The sequence below is a fragment of the Sceloporus undulatus genome, unplaced genomic scaffold, assembly GCF_019175285.1.
Source record: "Sceloporus undulatus isolate JIND9_A2432 ecotype Alabama unplaced genomic scaffold, SceUnd_v1.1 scaffold_24, whole genome shotgun sequence".
NCBI classification, from domain to species: Eukaryota; Metazoa; Chordata; class Lepidosauria; order Squamata; family Phrynosomatidae; genus Sceloporus; species Sceloporus undulatus.
The window spans coordinates 333603-350653 of record NW_024802946.1 but is presented as its reverse complement, the minus strand read 5'-3'; the positions used below and the strand labels follow the sequence as shown (position 1 = coordinate 350653).

General features: G+C 42.2%; 1 protein-coding gene and 1 long non-coding RNA gene across 6 annotated transcripts in view; one reads left to right on the top strand and one right to left on the bottom strand.

The window, feature by feature from the left end:
• LOC121917574 overlaps nucleotides 1-638 on the top strand; it is a 3409-nt gene extending 2771 nt beyond the window's left edge. The window contains exon 4 of the long non-coding RNA XR_006101062.1: nucleotides 518-638. This is a non-coding gene — a long non-coding RNA (uncharacterized LOC121917574). The remainder of the gene's footprint in view (nucleotides 1-517) is intronic.
• Nucleotides 639-2529: 1891 nt separating this feature from the next.
• Nucleotides 2530-17051, bottom strand: part of LOC121917580 (BRD4-interacting chromatin-remodeling complex-associated protein-like) — a 77355-nt gene continuing 62833 nt past the window's right edge. For 3 of the 5 annotated variants that reach the window (XM_042443656.1, XM_042443660.1, XM_042443657.1), the window contains 8 exons: nucleotides 16684-17044; nucleotides 15879-16006; nucleotides 14611-14739; nucleotides 14137-14201; nucleotides 13506-13654; nucleotides 12667-12758; nucleotides 11537-11639; nucleotides 2530-11029 (listed from right to left, as the gene is read on the bottom strand). In XM_042443656.1, coding sequence (XP_042299590.1) covers nucleotides 9795-11029; nucleotides 11537-11639; nucleotides 12667-12758; nucleotides 13506-13654; nucleotides 14137-14201; nucleotides 14611-14739; nucleotides 15879-16006; nucleotides 16684-17044 — 2262 coding nt within the window. In that variant the 3' untranslated portion in view covers nucleotides 2530-9794. The remainder of the gene's footprint in view (nucleotides 11030-11536; nucleotides 11640-12666; nucleotides 12759-13505; nucleotides 13655-14136; nucleotides 14202-14610; nucleotides 14740-15878; nucleotides 16007-16683; nucleotides 17045-17051) is intronic. The other 2 variants (XM_042443659.1, XM_042443661.1) reach the window with 2 other exon arrangements.

The following is a 17051-nucleotide window of genomic DNA, read 5'->3' as shown; positions in this document are numbered from 1 at the left end:
ATCACTGTGGGCTCAGATCTATAGCAATGGTCAGAAAAGGGAGAAGAGTCTAACAAGCAATGCAGTTGGTCCATACAACATTTTGCCCATCAGTCAAATATACTAGTGTTTGCGCTGAAAGTTATCTGAGTCAGGTATAGACTAGTGAAAACTAAGGGTTGGTGGTGGCAATCAAGCAGCATCACAAGTTCAACCTTTAACACGGAGGGAAAATAGTTACAGAACTTTGCTGATACAATATATTACAAGGCGGGAGGGATCGTGCTTACATTCTGGATCAGAAGGGACAGGTCTGAAGCCTACCTGAGGTGCAGAAATAAGACTTTAGAATATGGGCAAAATGCTGGAATGACAGGAGAGGATAAATAAGATTTGGAGGGGTTAGGTTTCAACTCACCCACCCTTTGCTACCAACTACTAGTTGAAACATCTTAATGCAAACAACCCTGTGGGTTTATTTTTCAGAATTGATTCAGGTCTACAAAACGCAGCTAATGCTAAATCTGCTTTTACACAGGGTTCCACTTAAACAACGAGACCATCAAGGCTCTTTTGGAGAAATTCAGCAATCGTTTCTATCAGATACACTTTGACAAATTTGTAACTTGCCTGGTTCTCCTGGAAAGTGTTTTCCGTAAGTGATAGCTTCTTTCTCATTTTATTATCATAATGAAATGGCTCCAGAGGGTTTTGGATTCTCCGTGAGGGTTTAAAACAGAGATTGGTTGGTCACCTCTTACAAAAGATTTAGCTGGCATGTGTGCGTGTGTGCGCACTGCTTTGGAGTCTCTCACAACTCTATGATTCTGCAGCAAACTATGACAGTTAGTTGTATCATTTCCTTCCTCAATTGGAGTTAAAAGCATTGTCTAAAAATACTGTTTAATTTTATCCTCATCTGTGCCGCTACAAGCCATGGGCTGAAAGGTGCCCAGTGCAACCCAGTGAGATAAACTACTGTGCAAATTTAAGCCCATTTTTTTTTTGTCCAAATGCCAGCCCAATGCACCATTTGCACACTTTTTGCAATTCAAGATCCTGCCTGACATGATAAAAATCCTGTTTCTTTCCAACAGGAAAGGTCAAATCTTGGAATACTAGGAACCTGCCTGAAAACATGGTAAGGAACAGGGGTTGGATTCAACTTCTCACAACTAAAAACACATTTTGCTCAGTGATTTCTTCCATTTCATCCAAGTTGAAAGTAGTTATGATACCGAATTCTGATGCTGAGCATCAAAGGGGTGAAGTATGTGCATGTGCTCATGAAAGAGGAAAAGAAGACAATCCAGAGTGTGAAGTCCCACTGCAGCCTTAATAGCTGTTTTTGGAATTAACCCATTAACAGCCAAGGTGAACCTGTGCAATGTTTTTCCTCTATAGATGGCAAAGGACAGAGTAGGGGCATTTTGGTTAACTGGCAGGTTTTAAACTAACAACCCAAAATAAAATCCATGAGCATTTCGTTTTCATCTGAGTAGTGGGAACCGTGGAACTAGCACAAGCTGTTGAACTGCAATTTCCAGTATTCCTTGCCTTTGGCTATCCTGGCTAGGACTTCTGGGAGTTTCAGCCCAAGACCAGTTGAAGAGCCACACAATTACCACCCTTGATCTATGGAATGAATACCTTTCATTGTTCAAATAAGAGAAAGTGTACAAAGATGCTAGTGCAAGAACAGGTGTGGAGAGTTGCATTCACATGAGTCTTCAGTGTAGCTCACTGGCCAGTTTTAAAACTGCAAAGTGGATTTCTCCAGCCCAAAGGAGCTTGCTGCTATACACACAGCTCCCCTTCAACACTTGGTGACCTTTGCAGCTGTCTTACCTTTTCGACTAAATTTTGCTCAGTGATTTCTTCCATTTCATCCAAGTTGAAAGTAGTTATGATACCGAATTTGACACAATCCCAATGTGAAATGGAAGCTCACCAGGCTGTATTTCTGCCTTTCAGTGGCTGGACCTCATCAAGTCATCCTGATTCGGAAGAGCTGATCCAGCCGTCCTCATTGTAACAATCACTGAATGATCATAATTCATGGCTATCGTAAAAGGTTTCCGTATTGATTAAGCTCTTTCCAAGTTCTACGTTAGGAAAAAACCTGACGTTTGCTGCCAGCAAAAAAAGAAATACAAAATTGTGGGAAAACTGCTAGCTATTTTGATTCTGACATACAAGCATCTCTGATTAAAAATAGGTATTTTGGTGTCTGTTTAGGGATTGTAATCAAACATAATCGACAGTCTTTATACAATAACTTCTGAAATAAAATCTATTGGCATGAACCCCTGTTATAAGAATCTCTTCTTGCAGCACTGACACTGTTCCCTTTTCACTGACTGTACTTTTACACACCGACACAAAGGTCCATCTCTACTTCAGCAGACTATTAGGCTTGTTGTTCTGCATTGACACATCACAGGACCACCTCTGGATTATTTTATAACGCTCTTCCAAAAAGCCCTTCCCAAACCTTTCGCAAAGCCCCCGTATTTACCTTCCTCTCAAGAAAAGCCAAACCAATTCCTGTACCATTTTAAAAAAGAAGAGCAAATTTAATTTACACAGAAGTACTAAATGTACATAATTCTTTTAAAAAATTGTTATACACAATAAATACAGTACAAAATTATTTTATAGTACTATATTTTGTTTTTCTGAACTGTGATGAAGTCCAAACTGGTACCAGCAGGGGAAGGAAAGAAAAAACCTGGTTACTTTCTTGTTTTTTAATACTAAAAGAAGTGGGGTATTAGGTTTTGCTTTCTTTTACTGGGAAAGCCAAAGGATACAGAAGGACCTAACTGGGTTTCCTTAACTTTTGGAAATGGCCTTTTTACCTTCGTATGGCGCCCATTTTAAGTTCTAAATGAGCTATGAGTTGAACTGCGCAGGTTGGAAGCTTCCCAAGAGCTGCACTCTGCCTCTTTCCTTCTCTTTTCCAATAACCCTCCCTTAAAGAAGAAAAAGAAACACTCCGTGTAAATTTAAATACGCACTCGAGAGATGGACATTTCCCCTCTCTACCTTTGTGCTTATAAAACAACAAAACAAAACAAAACAAAACCTATGGTCACTTTAAATATGCTTCAAAATACTGGAAAGAATCAGGTGCTAAATACATGTCCCCGTTAAAAATAATAAGAGTGCCAATGTAGATTAACCTTTCATTGGGAAGGAAACGTTTTCCCCCAACTTAACCGTTTTTGCAGTCTGAAGAGGTGGCAACCCAATGAGCTGACATTCCCAAATCCACACTTTTTAGAAGAAAATAAAAGGACACTAAACAAAACAAAAAGCCAAACAATGTCATATACATTTATATATATATATTTATATATATAAAAAGAAGAAAACCCCACCAGCTTGGGAGTCAGAAAATCCCTTATTGCTTCCTAACCGTATGTTTTTCTTCCCCCGAACCCAACCATAACAAGGGAATTATGAGGTGGAGAGCACCGTAGGCTTCAGCCAAGTGGCTTCAAAGCCAGATCTGGTTGTTGTCTTTGTTTGGGAAGGATGTTCCTCCAGCAGCTCTTCACACCAAAAGAGGAACCTCTTGTTATCCTTCTACTCATTGGCAATTTCTCATAGATGCTAGAATTGTGTTCTACTTTATGGAGGGAACAAATTTACCACTGGCTGGTAAAGCCTGTTTGTGTAGGAAGGCTGTGATACATCAGAGTACATACAGGATCCTGGATCAGGGCAGTAGAGTGGGACCAAGTCCTGGACTCCTTCTACAAGGATTTTAGCTGTATCCGCATTGCAGAAATAATCCGCTGTGATCCCACTTTAACTGCCATGGCTCCATGCTAGGAAATTCTGGGGATTGTTGTTTGTTGAGACACCAGAGCAGAGCTCTAAATCCCCAGAATTCCTTAGCATGGAGCCATGGCAGTTAAAGTGGCGTCAAACCAGATTATTTCTGCACCACGGATGCAGCCCTTGGAAATTGGGGCAAACATTGGGGACGTACTTCAGGACATACTAAACTGCTCCTCTCTCAAGAAAGATGATTTAAAATGTCGCCTCATCCAAAACTAAATCAGGAATGGCACAATTAAACTGTGTGCCATACAATGTGTAAATGGAAAGCAGTATCTCCATTTCTCTTTACAGTATAATAGAGAGAATCCATTGAGACAGCTCCAAATACCTGTCAGAAATGAATACGAACTGTACAGGGGGCTTTCCCAATGGATCATTTTTGAAAAGGGAATCTGCTGCCCGATCCAGTAAACCCCTCATGCACATTCTGACAAAGACATAAGCGTATCTACGTGAGGCATTGAACATTTATGAGCGACAAAGCACAAAAAGCCAAGGGTTGGGGGGCCTCTGGTATACCATTTTCTTCAGCAGCTTCCACCATTGGTAAGAATGGAAATGAAACATCCCATCGGAGACAAAACAAGACAGAGAAAGGGAGAGAAATGTAGACCTTTTAACCTCACTTTTGGTTCAATTACACCCCTAAAACGTTCTTCTCCAGTAAACTGCATTTTAAGGACACAAAATTCTTATTCCTACTTCACAAGACACAGTAAAGTTTAAAGAAGATGGGAATGATGCTAAAAAAATTAGCTTTCGACCAAGAGCAAAATTTTACAGTATCTTCTGCTTTTCCAGTTCCGTGACTGAAGCATTTGGGGCATTACTTCTTATCATTTGGGGGGGGGGGGGATGCCTGACATTGCCACAGAATTAATGACAATAAGACAGAATTAAAAATAATAATAATAATGGACATCCATGATGTATTGCATGTTTAGAAACTAGTCTGTGAAACAAAATGGAACCAAGAAACCTCCACTTATAAGTTCTCTCTCCTTCGTCAAAACATATCAGTGATAATAAGGCAAGAGAATAATAATACTATTTTAAAAAAAGCAGGCCTAAATTCAGTCTTTTATTTCTCTAAACTAGGCCCTGATCAGCTTTCTACCATTGCATGCCTGTGCAAATATCTGTCAAACATGCCTTGCAAGAAGAGCAATGCGCAAAATATTTGCACACTGAGATTTCTCTGTGTGTTCGGCAATCCCTGCAGGTGCAAACAAGCAAAGGAGAACGGGGAAAACCAATTCTTTCTTCATTTAAAAAACCCAAACAAACGTTAAAACAATGAAGCAAATTGTGCACATAGATGTGTTGTATGTGCACGCATACCCATATGTACTTAGAAGAATGAAGTGATGGCTGAAACTCAGCCAGAATTCCATGAAACTGGTGTAAGAGATCTACCTTGGGCACTGGGACAAATAACCTGGCTGCCAAATCATGTACATTTAGAAGCGGCTGTTCTTTCAAAACTAGTTATCCCAAAAGTACTCGCTTCAGTACAAGCTGTTCCTGCAACTATGGACAAGATATAGAGCTCTGTTTTTTAAGAATGAAAATACAGAATAAATAGATGGATATGTTAAGGCAAGCTTCCTCAACTTGCCATCCTCCAGATGGACTAGACTGCAATTCCCATAACTTCCTAGCTAGCTTGGGGTTTATGGAAGTTGTAGTGCATCCCGGCCAGAGGATGCCAGTTTGAGGACGTCTGCATTAAGGCGTCACCTAATTTGTGCTTAATATTTGGGTGAGAAGTGAATAAAAAAGAGGCTTCAGGATATTCCAAGTTTAGGGACACCCAGTTGTTTTCACTTTTCTATCTGCCACATCCCTTTGGAGAATAATTGAAGAACATACCTATAACTTTAACTTTTAAGAGGAGTAATCCTAGTATAACATAATGGCTGTTAATATTCTGAAGAGAATTGCTTGCTTTCTTAATATGTTAAAGGTACAATTCAGAAAAGTTGCTGGGTCCTTTCAGCTCAGGCTTCTGTGGATTTTCCCTGAAGAAAGGAGTTTAAAAAGCTCTGGAGTTCAAAACCTTAGGACAATTTATCATCAGAGTTTGGCCGTGGCAGTGATCTTCAAGACAAATATCAAAGAGGTTTTGTTTCAGCACTGCTTGAGAAAGGGGGGGAAAAGCAAATGTAGAAAAGAGAAATGCAAAGGAATTCTCAAGGCAGCTGCAGTAAATTCCTGCCTCCCTGAAATCGTAATAGCATTAAAAATAAAGAAAGAAAGAATGAATTCTGAAAGTAGAAGAGAGAAAACCAAAGATTTATAGCTAATGAATGAACGCAGAGGATTTAGCACCATTCCAAAAAGACAAAGTCGGACTTCCAGTACTTGGCCATAGTCTTGCTCTTGGTTTATATTGTGGAAAGGCATCCAACAAAGTAGGCTGCTCTGCTTTTCATCTGAATGTAATAACAAGAAAGGTATCTCTCTCTCTCTCTTAAAAATAAAAACAAGAAAGAAGAAGGCAATGGGAATAATACAAAAGACGATATCCAATGTTATTAGTAGATAAAGGGGCTGTTGCAGGGCAGTTCTAAACAGACATTTATTGAACACTGCAGCTGTTTATAGCTGCTTTCTAACTTGTGCGCAAGCGCATACAAGTCTGTTTTGAGTTCAGGCAGAGTGCCTATTTTGGAAAGAAGACACTGTCAAAAGAGGAGGCACACTAACAAAAATGGGGCACACATAAAAAATGCAGCTATGCTCTGGGCATTGCCACTTCAGTTTAACCCAATGCTCAGAGCGGCTGAACTGGAAAAACCCTTGTTGCTATGAAGCAGGCTTTGACTCGAGGCATTTTTTGAGAGCGGGGAGGAAGATTTGCTTTTCCTTTCTTAAGTTATGCAGAAAATCCTTCTCTGTTGCAAAAACGGGAGGATTTCTACATGCTCATATCAATTCTCTTGATGGCAGAGAAGAATTCCCACTCTGGGAGATAGGATCTTTGGGGAGAAGCTCACCTCACAACTGCTCCACAAAGAAGTAATAACAGCATAAGTGAACATCACGGCCTGGCTTTGAAAGTTTCTTGAATGCAAGCTCCCTTCTTGTCTCTACAATCAATTTCACCCATAGCATAAAGGGACATTTTGGCACTGAAAATATAGACAAAGGTGGTCTGGGCTTTTGCAGGCTCTTTTTGTTGTTGTTGCATTAAATCTTTCATCTATGGGTTAGTTTGGAAGATTGTAAAACAGTGAGGAGCTCACTGAGGAAGCCTGAAAAGACTAAGAATCAAGGCTGGATCTGCGCTGTTGGTATTGCACTTTAAGACTGGGTTGTAAGCAAGACTGAGGAAGAAATGCCGACTAATCTGCAGTGCTCTATGGAGGGCCCTGAAAACTTGAAAACTAAAAGGGTAATAATGATCCTGATTTGCTGCTAACAGATGTTGGCCTGCAGTCCACCATGAGAAAGGGATATAAAGCAGAAAAATATTGCCATCGCCGCTTCTCTTGCAGTAAGAGTATGTGCGACTTAAAAATATTCAAAGAGCAAGCACTTGTGCTCTTTTAAAAAAGGGAGCATCTTCCACTTTGCTTGCGAAAGAGTTCTGCACTAACTCAAGATTGCACATTTTACCATGAACAGAAGGCTGCCTGATGAAAAGGCATTGCTTGCCCCGTTTTCTCTTTTCCGCTGTCACACAGACCAGCTGCGGAGGAATAGAAGAGGTCCTTGCTTTTTGACGAAGCAAGCTGAAAGATGTTCTCTAAGCTTCTAAGTACACCAAGGGCCACTCTGCCTAGTCTCTGGTGATGGACCATTAAGCCATAAAGGAAAAAGAGGAAAGAGAGATGGCACTTCCAAAGGTACAAGAGAGTAGCTATGCAAAGTCTGGCAGGGACAAGGGAGCTAGAGAGGCAGAAGAGGAAGGACTATGGAGCGGAGGAACCTAAAGGCGAAGGACTGCCTAACAGCACCTTTATTACCACAGTGAGTGCAACCCTTTAGTCTTGATTCTGTCTGGGGTCTTGTCAACACTTCTGGGGGGAAAGGAAACTCTTCATTATTTGAGAGAGACTTGGAATGATTCATGTACAACTGTTTTGAAGGCTACTCTCTACATATCAGTCTCTGGTGTGATTGATTTTCAACTCCGCCAGGCTGCTGTTAACCAAAGACTGCATCTTATATTAGCTGTTACAAGGACAAATTTTTGATCTCAGGTCACCCCTGTGATGCAAATTTTAACATGAGATTTTATCCATTTTTTCTCTTGGAGACAAGACCAATGTAGACTAGGAAACATGGCTTTTTGATGGCCATGATACTGGAATTCTTTTGTCCTCATACAAAACAATATACCTGACACATGGGGAAACTTATTGGTAGACAGCCCCCCTTTACTGTTAGCACTCAAACTTCTTTACTGCAAGTTGTACTGCAATAAGGCTTACCAGGCCTCAACAAAGAAAAATTATAGACCACAACAAAAAAAGAGACAATCAGAGAAAGAAAAGTGAAATTCGTTTTAAAAACAACTTTCCACAGCTGCAAAGGTCTAGCAGGAAAATAGCACAAAACTGCGCAACTGCAAAGATGGATCTTTTTTATTTCTCGCAGTGGCCAGCAGAGTTGTATTAGTGGGCTCCGGAGAAGATCGAGGGTTGGATCTAGATTAGGTTAGCCCCACACTAATGAAATCCACAAGGAAAGTTAAGATATGAATTAATTTAGTCTTGATTCAACCCAGTGTGGCTGGCATTGCTTTCTTCTCCTCCAGCGGACTAAAGCGAGAAGCTGACAGATCCCGCCAAAGGGGTTCCTATTCTCTCCCACAACTCATGTGCAAGTAGCTGTATGAGAAGGGCCAAGCTGTGTATTTAAAAATAAGAAAGGTCAGAAAGAATAATTCATACCATGACAGTCACTTATACAAAAGGTGGAAGCACACAAAGATACAGAGAGGAGGAAACTGCTTGTCTACCTGCCTTTGCCTGCCTTACCAAGGGGAGCAGCTACCTACACTGCAGTATGTGAACACTGAGATTTCAGTTAGAGCCCACTCTTATGCAACGGTCAGCCTGACTCTGTTTTATGTCAAAAAGGGAAGGAGAGACAGCTACCCTCTTGTCAGAACCTTCCTTACTCCGCTCATCACGGCCATATTAACCAGCCCCATCCGCACCCAAAAGGAGACTGGTTCTCTCTTTCCAACTCGTTGATTTATAAACTCATAACCGTTTTTTATTTGCTTTTAAGTGTTAGTGTTTGTATCATTTCACCTCTCTTTCTTGCGTTTTGTTCAGAACTTACTTTTTTTTTTAAAAGAAAGGGGGGGGGGGGGGGAAGAAAGCAGATAGTTTATACTTAAAATAACTTAAGAAACCTGACAAAAACCAATTACATACTTGCCCTTTGTGGCAACTCCCAGGGACTTGTCCCCCTGCCCCATTGCTTTGGCCTCCCTGCTGGCTTTGGGCACGGGATTTGTTAAAACGTTCTCAACAGAATAGCGGACTTTGAAAGGCGGGGGGGGGGGGGGAATAAATCCAATTATCATCATTCAGAGATTCAAATTAGCAATTTGTTACAGAATCTAAATATTACACAGCCAACACTACCTATCGGCCCCAATCCAACCCCCTCCCACCTGCCTGCCTGGCAGTTGCTGAACTTTCCTCTTCTTCTTTTAGCGGTGCATGTGATGAGACAAGCGTATTGTAAATCCAGCCGCAGCTTGTACTTTACAACAACCCAAACCCATCATATCAACACTTGGATGGATGAAGCCTCTGTAGGACATTCTTGTTGCCCTCTCCGCCTGAGACCCTCACGCTTCCCTTCTGGTATCAGCCCCATCCTCTAAGGGTCTCTAAGGAGGGGCACCTTGGCTTCCAACCATTTTCCAGCCAACAGAAGCTGCTCCAGCTTCAGTCCTTGGCTTGCTTTGTACAGTCTCCGCTCACTTTCCATTTCTGTTATCTATTCAACGTCCTTGCTCCAAGGCCGCCATTGTGATTGGGGGCAAGGTATGTGTCTGTGCGGTGGACAGGGGAGGAGAAAGGGGAAGAGGAGGAGTTATAGGAAGAGGAGGGTGTTCGGGTGTTCTGGCCCCCAGCCTGAGGTTGCTGCAAATTCAGAATGCTGTCAATGGCGCTCTGTAGATGCTCATTAAGTGAGTCATCTGGGGGGCTGTCACTGGAGAAGCTGGCATTGTCCACGTCAAAAGATTCCGACTTCCGACGTTTGGCTGGCGGGAGAGGCACCTCCCATGCGAGTTCAGGAGCAGAACCGTGGTCAGGCGGCTCGGTCTTTATCATCCGGTGATAAAACTCATCTTCAACCTCTGCTAATTCCTTCATAAGGCCACTGGTTGAATCGTCGGTCTTGGGAGGGGCAGGGCTTTCCTGCATCACGAGGGAACGGGCGTCACTCCGGTTGAAGAAAGTATGTTTGGTGTTTTCCTCTGGCCTGCCCTTCTCTGCCACAGACACAGAGGAACTCTCATGAGTCTTGTGGGAAGTAATGACGCTCCTGGACCCACCATCCTGCTTGATGATCAGGGTGCTTGGCACCATGTCGGCTTTTGGAGTACTTCCTTTCAGGGTGGCATCTGGCGCTTTATCTGCTACAAAAGCATCCACATTCTCCCGGTAAGTCTTCCGAAGAGGAAGCCTGCAGTAAGTCACAATAGGTTTCTTCTCCGTTGGAGCTGCAGTGATGTGGTCAACTGTCCCATTCATTTGCCCCGCCATCGAGGTGGCAGTGGTGGTGGTAGCGGTGGTGGCAGCAGCAACAGTTGAGGATGTTGAATGCTGGTCCACTGTTTTGATCACTGTGCAGACGGGTGGTGGCGTCTGGTGAACTGGGTCCAAGGCAGTGTTGTGAACCACTTTGCTAAGTCCTGCCTCCTGCTTGATCTTCAGTTTCAGTCCAATCCGGCTCCGGGCTTCGTAGGTTTTGATAGGTGGCTTGCTCCTGGAAGGCAAGGCATCTTCATCACCATCCAGTGAAGGAGAGGCCTTGGCCCACGTCACTGAGGGAGAGCCTCCGCTGTGCTTGATGACCAGTTTTGTGGGGTTGATCTGGGTTGCCATCTGCACTGGAGGTGTCTTCAGGTTCTCGGAAGCTGAAGTGACACTGCTAGGCAGAGAGCCCTGAGCCATAGATGAGGCAAAACTCTGTGACCGCGAAGAGGAAGAAACATATTCATCTGGAAGAGAAAAAACATTCGCTTTTACCTATGGTGGCTGCATTTCAATAATTGTATGTCAGCTTAGAAACAAGATATATGAAAGAGCTTGTAACTTGATGAACAAACCAAGTTCTTAAACCAAACTACGGCTTAAGAGCTTGTCTTGCCTCAAAGCTGGAGATATCTATGTATTACTGAGCTGGATCAGAGAGAACTCCTATATGCTGAAACCAACTAACATGACTATGTCTTTTAATCATATCCGCTTAAGATAACCCCACATTTGTCTCTGTATCTCATACTCTCAATAATTTTATTTCCCAAGAAGATCAGATGTCAAGCCTGCCTCAGAGTGAACTATTTGCTTTGGAAAGCCTTAACTTCATAATGGCAGCTACAGAGGCCGATGGTGGTTACCCATTAGTGACAGAAAAGTTGTTCGGACATGCTCAGGGGCACTCTTTGGTTTATAATACATTCAAGGCATAACTCAAATTTTAAAAAGCAACACCCCTCCCCTCTTACCAGGCTTCTCCTTCGCTAATTGTTTATCAAGAGCTAAGGTGGTCTTTTCCTCCTGTATGAACATCCGATCGATCATCACCATCTCTGCTGAAGGACTGACTCTCTGCCAAAAAAGCAGGAAATAACGGTGAGGATCCGGTGGAGGCAAAGCAAGTGCAGATTTTGCTTTTAAGAACAACCAGACTGAGCTTCTTGACACTCTACTTTCAAATTCATATATTCTTGCAGTCTCCTTCCCTTTGCCATCTCCTTTGGAAGACTGCAATATTTTTTTTACAATGCTTTAAATTCTACTCTGATAAATGTGTGGTAAGGATTAATGAAACAATCCTATATTAAAGTTGTCAGGCAACTGAGGGTAGAGGATACACTCATTCTGCTGCCCCTTCTGTTTGTAAATAAAAATACATCAGTTATAATACAAACAGAAGGAAAGAAAATAACTTAATATCTCCTAATTAAATATTTATCTCAGGTATCAAGCTCAGAGCTCAGACTAAGCAAGTATTGTCAATAAAAGCAGACTGGCATCATTTGCATTCATTCCTAACTTGGATTTGTTTAAAACAAAGTGGAAATGTCTAATGTAAGAACAATCCTATCCCAGTATTCTTTTCATAAAATGTTTGCTGCCTTGTGCTGATTTTTAATTAAAGATATTAACACAGTACAAAAGGAACCATGTTAACCACAACAACGCACAAGTCATTTGGATTGCCTCTTGGCCATTGAGCCTGTCAGCTGAAAGCTCATCAAAGTCCAGGGTTAGATTAGACTAGTTATTAACAATTACCTGTTCAAAGAGGCAGTTGAATATTAATATTAGTTGTTAGTTGAATTTTCTTCACTAGTATCTGAATTGATGCTTTATTGGGTATTGTTTTTAGTAATTAAATATTAATGAAGATATTTTCTTTAAAAACAAGAAAGAAGAAAAAGAGCAGTGTTGCCAATTTCTGGAGAATTCCCTGGAATCCAGGGAATTTAATTAATTTCTTTCCTGGGATTCTGACTGACTATTCTGGTAAATATTGGGGAATTGTGTAGATTTTGGTAAAACATTCTGGGGAATATCTTCGAGTCTTGTTGGCAACACTGAAAAAGAGGCAGCTGAAGAAGAAAAAGCTTACCCGTGACTCCTCCAAGAGCAGTAGGCGATATTTGTTCAGCATGGCTTGTGTGCGTCTCAACAACTGTGTTGACACCATTTCAAACTCTTCATCTATTAGAAAAAAGCAGAGTGAGGAAGGTGGAAAGAAAAGCTGGTCATATATTTGCTTCCTGTAAAGAGGAAATGTGCATGTGTTGTATTCCTTCAAGTCATTTCCAGCCTGTGGAGACTCTAAGGCAAGCCTATAACAGAGCTTTCTCAGCAAGACCTATTAGAAGGTGCTTTTCATTACGTTCCCCTATGCTGAGGGAGTACAACTTGCCCAAGTCACCCAGTGGATTTCCATGGCTAAGTGCATGCTTGAACCCAGATCTCCCAGAGTCCCAGTCCAACATTTAAATTACTAGCCCCTGCTGGCTGCTTCTTTAAATGCCTTTGTGAACCCCCTTTACATCTACATCTGGATACCATGCCACCCCGGCACCTGATGTAGTATATGAATAAAAATATTTTGTTTGTTTAGTGTGCATATTTTGATTCACACATTCATGTATATTCATATTTTAACATCTTATAAGGAAATAGCTCTCCTCTTCCCTCAATTGGAGCCTCTAAGTGCCCTCCTTGCTTCCCCCCCTCCAAGACAGAAAAGCTTTGGGAAGAAGAGGAAGAGGAGGTGTTGGGATCAGGGCCTCCAAATCTCACCCCCCCCCCGAGTAACTCTGGTGCCTCCCTGCGGGTTTCAACTCACCGTTTGAGAACCACTGCTATAAACTTTGAATTACCTAATACAGTTAAGCTAAATATTTGAAGATTCCATATTGCCAAAAGGATGCCATGCAGTCCAGATCAACTCACCTTTCCGATAGTCATGGGGAGAAGGCAGCGCTCCCTGATAAACGTGGTACGGTAGGAGCCTCTGTAAAGCGTCTTCAAATGACCGAAATGAGGTTTTGTAATCAGGATGGAGGACCGCTCCTTGGTGTTTATGCAGCTGCTCCAAGAAACTAAAGGAAGCAGCAGGAAAGAATGCAAAGGGGTTTTAACCCAGAATATCAAGCCCACTATAACCTTTCAAAGTTGAGGGCCAGTGTTAATAATTTGATTATTTTATGCATCCCATTCAATTCTAACCCCATTCCAACAATCATGTACCTCTGCAAGTACAGCTGAGGCCTGAATGCTGTACCTCGTTTTCTGAGGACAGAGACTGTAATCCATGAAAGCTCAAGCTGAAATAAATCTCTTGACCTAAAGGTGCCACAAGACACCCTTTTTATCTCCATCTTCTATTCAAGCTCTGGATGGCATACCACTACTTTAGCCCAGATATGTATATGCAGTTTCACACTGGACAGTCAGTGACTAGGAGCCTGACCTTTATCCATAGGAAATTCAGTAGGGCAAGCTTTGATTAACATCATTCCAGTACTGTGCTTCTCTTTCTATAATTGCATGATCTTTGGATGTCTTTTCATCAGGGACTTACCAAGCTTCCTTGCTGGGCTGTAGCATCGGGGCTGGTTTCTTCAGGCTACCAAGCTTGCTATCATACTGATTATGAAAGGAAACATAAGAACAAAGGTGCAATAATTGAACTGGAGACCACATAGAAAAACACATTTCAATTTCTATCTGAAAAAGGGAGCAGGCCAGGGCTGGAAGGATGGTGCTGGGAAATTAAGATAAATGTATCACTTTATTTATGAGCTACATTTATATCCAGCTTTCTTCGATTAAGTCCAAGGGAAAGACACATGGCTTTTCTTCCTCCCCACTTTAACCTCACAATAATCCTGTGTGGTAGGAAAGGCTAAAAGACAGAGAATCACCATCCCAAGCTCATCTGGTGAATTTCTGAGGAGTCGAATCTGGATCTCTTAAATCAATGTGCCAAGGTAAAAGCATGTTAAAGAAGTCATTAAGGGACCCATAAAAAGTGACATATTGTGTTTCTCCTCACCTGCTGCTGGATTTGGGCAGGTGCTGAAGGCATGAGTTGTGGCAAACTCTTTCCAACCACTTGGAGCTGAAGTGGACTTTTCCCCAGATTCAGGCCTGACACAGAGCTAATTACTCCAGGCTTAGCCTGCTAAAGTAGCAAGGAGGAAGCTTTAAACTACATGGATTGGAATAAATGAAAAACCAATACACTAAGCAAGCTATTAGCAACACAGACAGCAAGAAACCAAATGCCAAGGCATTGCTACCTCCCATGGAGATGGAAATGAATCTTATCTGGATTCTTTGGTGCTGCAGTGGTAAAACTTTACTACCTACATGGATCACTAGTGCCTTTATAAACTGCTGCTTACATTATAATGAGTTTAATTAATTAACCAGTAATTAAGATGAATGAAGGCATGTTCACAGTATTAGCTGAGAGCACGGGAACACCTTTCCCCATTCTGACTGAGTTGCTAGAAGTGTGCTCAGCATACAGAATTCAAAATGGGCCTGACTGCCTTCAGAATATCCTGCCCATTCAGCCTGAACCAGCAATGGCAAAACTACACCACTGGCAATTTAGAGGCTTCTCAGACAGAAGTTCTTTAATAAAGTACTTTGTGTACCTCTACACTTTTAACAAAACTATCTTTCTAAGAGACAACATGTGAAGAACATAGATCAGACACTAAATGCTGACTACAGATGAATTACACCAATCTGCTTTATAGGTCAAATGTAATCAGCCAAAAATAGAAAAATAAATAATGAAGGAATGTACATCTGCATGTTGAAAAAGAGAATGGGAGCTTTGCCTCACTCTGTTCTCTGTTTTAAATTGCTTTAAGTACATTGACCTCAGGATGAATAAAAACCTCTCCTGGCATTGGCTTAATTTATATTAATATGGACAGCTCGCTGTTTTCTCTTTATGCCATAAGAGGGCACAGTGATTTTGAACTATACAACAGGCATCTTCCAACTCACTCTGAAATGCAGCTGCCCTGTCCCCAAGAATCAAATTGAGCCATACAGTTTTGAAGTGGTATAGGTCACATATGAGAACTATACCTCCTCAAAGTGGCAGGTGTGTATGCATGGTTCTAACTCCAACACTGATAACTCACAAAGCAGTTATAGACAATGAACCTCGTGGGTAGGATGATGTTGCTTCTGATTCAGGATGATGGTTCAGCAAGAACGATAGCAATAGTGCTAAAAAAAATCTGATAACAACGGCATGGTTACATTTTATTACAAAAAAACCTGTACTAGCAATCCCACCTGAACTGGCTGCTGTATAGTGAGAGGAACTGCAGGTTTTCCTTGGCCTGGGATTGCTTTGCCTCCAGATATAGTTGTGGAGCTGCTGGAAAATGTTTTGCTGTCTGCAGGGGCTGCAGTAGAAACAGCTAGAGAATTGGGAAGCAGGGATGGGGGGAGACACAAACAAATCAGATTACAGAAAAAGACATAAAGACACATATTTTAGAGCTTCTAAAAAGAGATATAGGTCCAAAACACACTGTAGAAATAATCCGGTTTGAGACAGCTTTAACTGCCCTGGCTCAATGCTAAGGAATTCTGGGAACTGTGTAGTTTTGTGAGACTTTTAGCTCTCTCTGATAGAGAGCTCTGGTACCACAATAAATTCTCAACCATCCCCTGCCACTGCAACATAGCACACCAAAATGTGCCTTATGCCCAAGTAATAAATTGTTATATCAGTGTAAACCATCAAGAAAATGCCAGCCAATATCTCGTCCCACCATCCCAAGCTGGAAAAACCCTGAACAGGTCCTAATAATGATGAGGTGCTTCTGAGCTTGGAACAATGAAGCCCCAATGGCTACAAGGTGGTAACTTTTCTATTCAAACTCAACATCACTGACATATTACAGGACCCCTGACCACTTCTGGGTGGTCACAGGAGGAGTTAGAGGAGTGGTTGCAGCAGAAGGAAAGAAACCCTTCCTTTCCTGTTGTCTGAATGAAGAAGCAGATACACACAAACTCATGGATCAAAAAGAGAATGAGTTCTCAAACACACTGCCACCAAAGCATACCAGGGAGAGATTGATCAACTTACAGACTGAAACTGATTTGACCAACACGGGTGTTTGCTGCTGGAGGTGTGCTGTTGGTTGGGCAGGTTGGCCTCCACTTCCTCCTCCACCACCACCGCCGCTTCCTCCTCTCTCTCGTTGTACTTGCCCCTTTTCAAGCACTGGGGCTGCCTTGCTAGAACCAGCACTGGAAGGCTGAACTGCAGTGGAGACAGGCGCATGGCTAGGAATGGGTGGCGCCTGAGTTGTCGTCACTGTGATCTGCTGCTGTCCTTGGCTGCTAACCAGGACCGAAGAGGATTGGCTGCTGAACTGGCTCAGCACAGGTGGCGCTTGGCTAGTGGAGGTTGGCTGTTTCGTTTGCAGGATAATCCCCTGGGGTACCTAGATG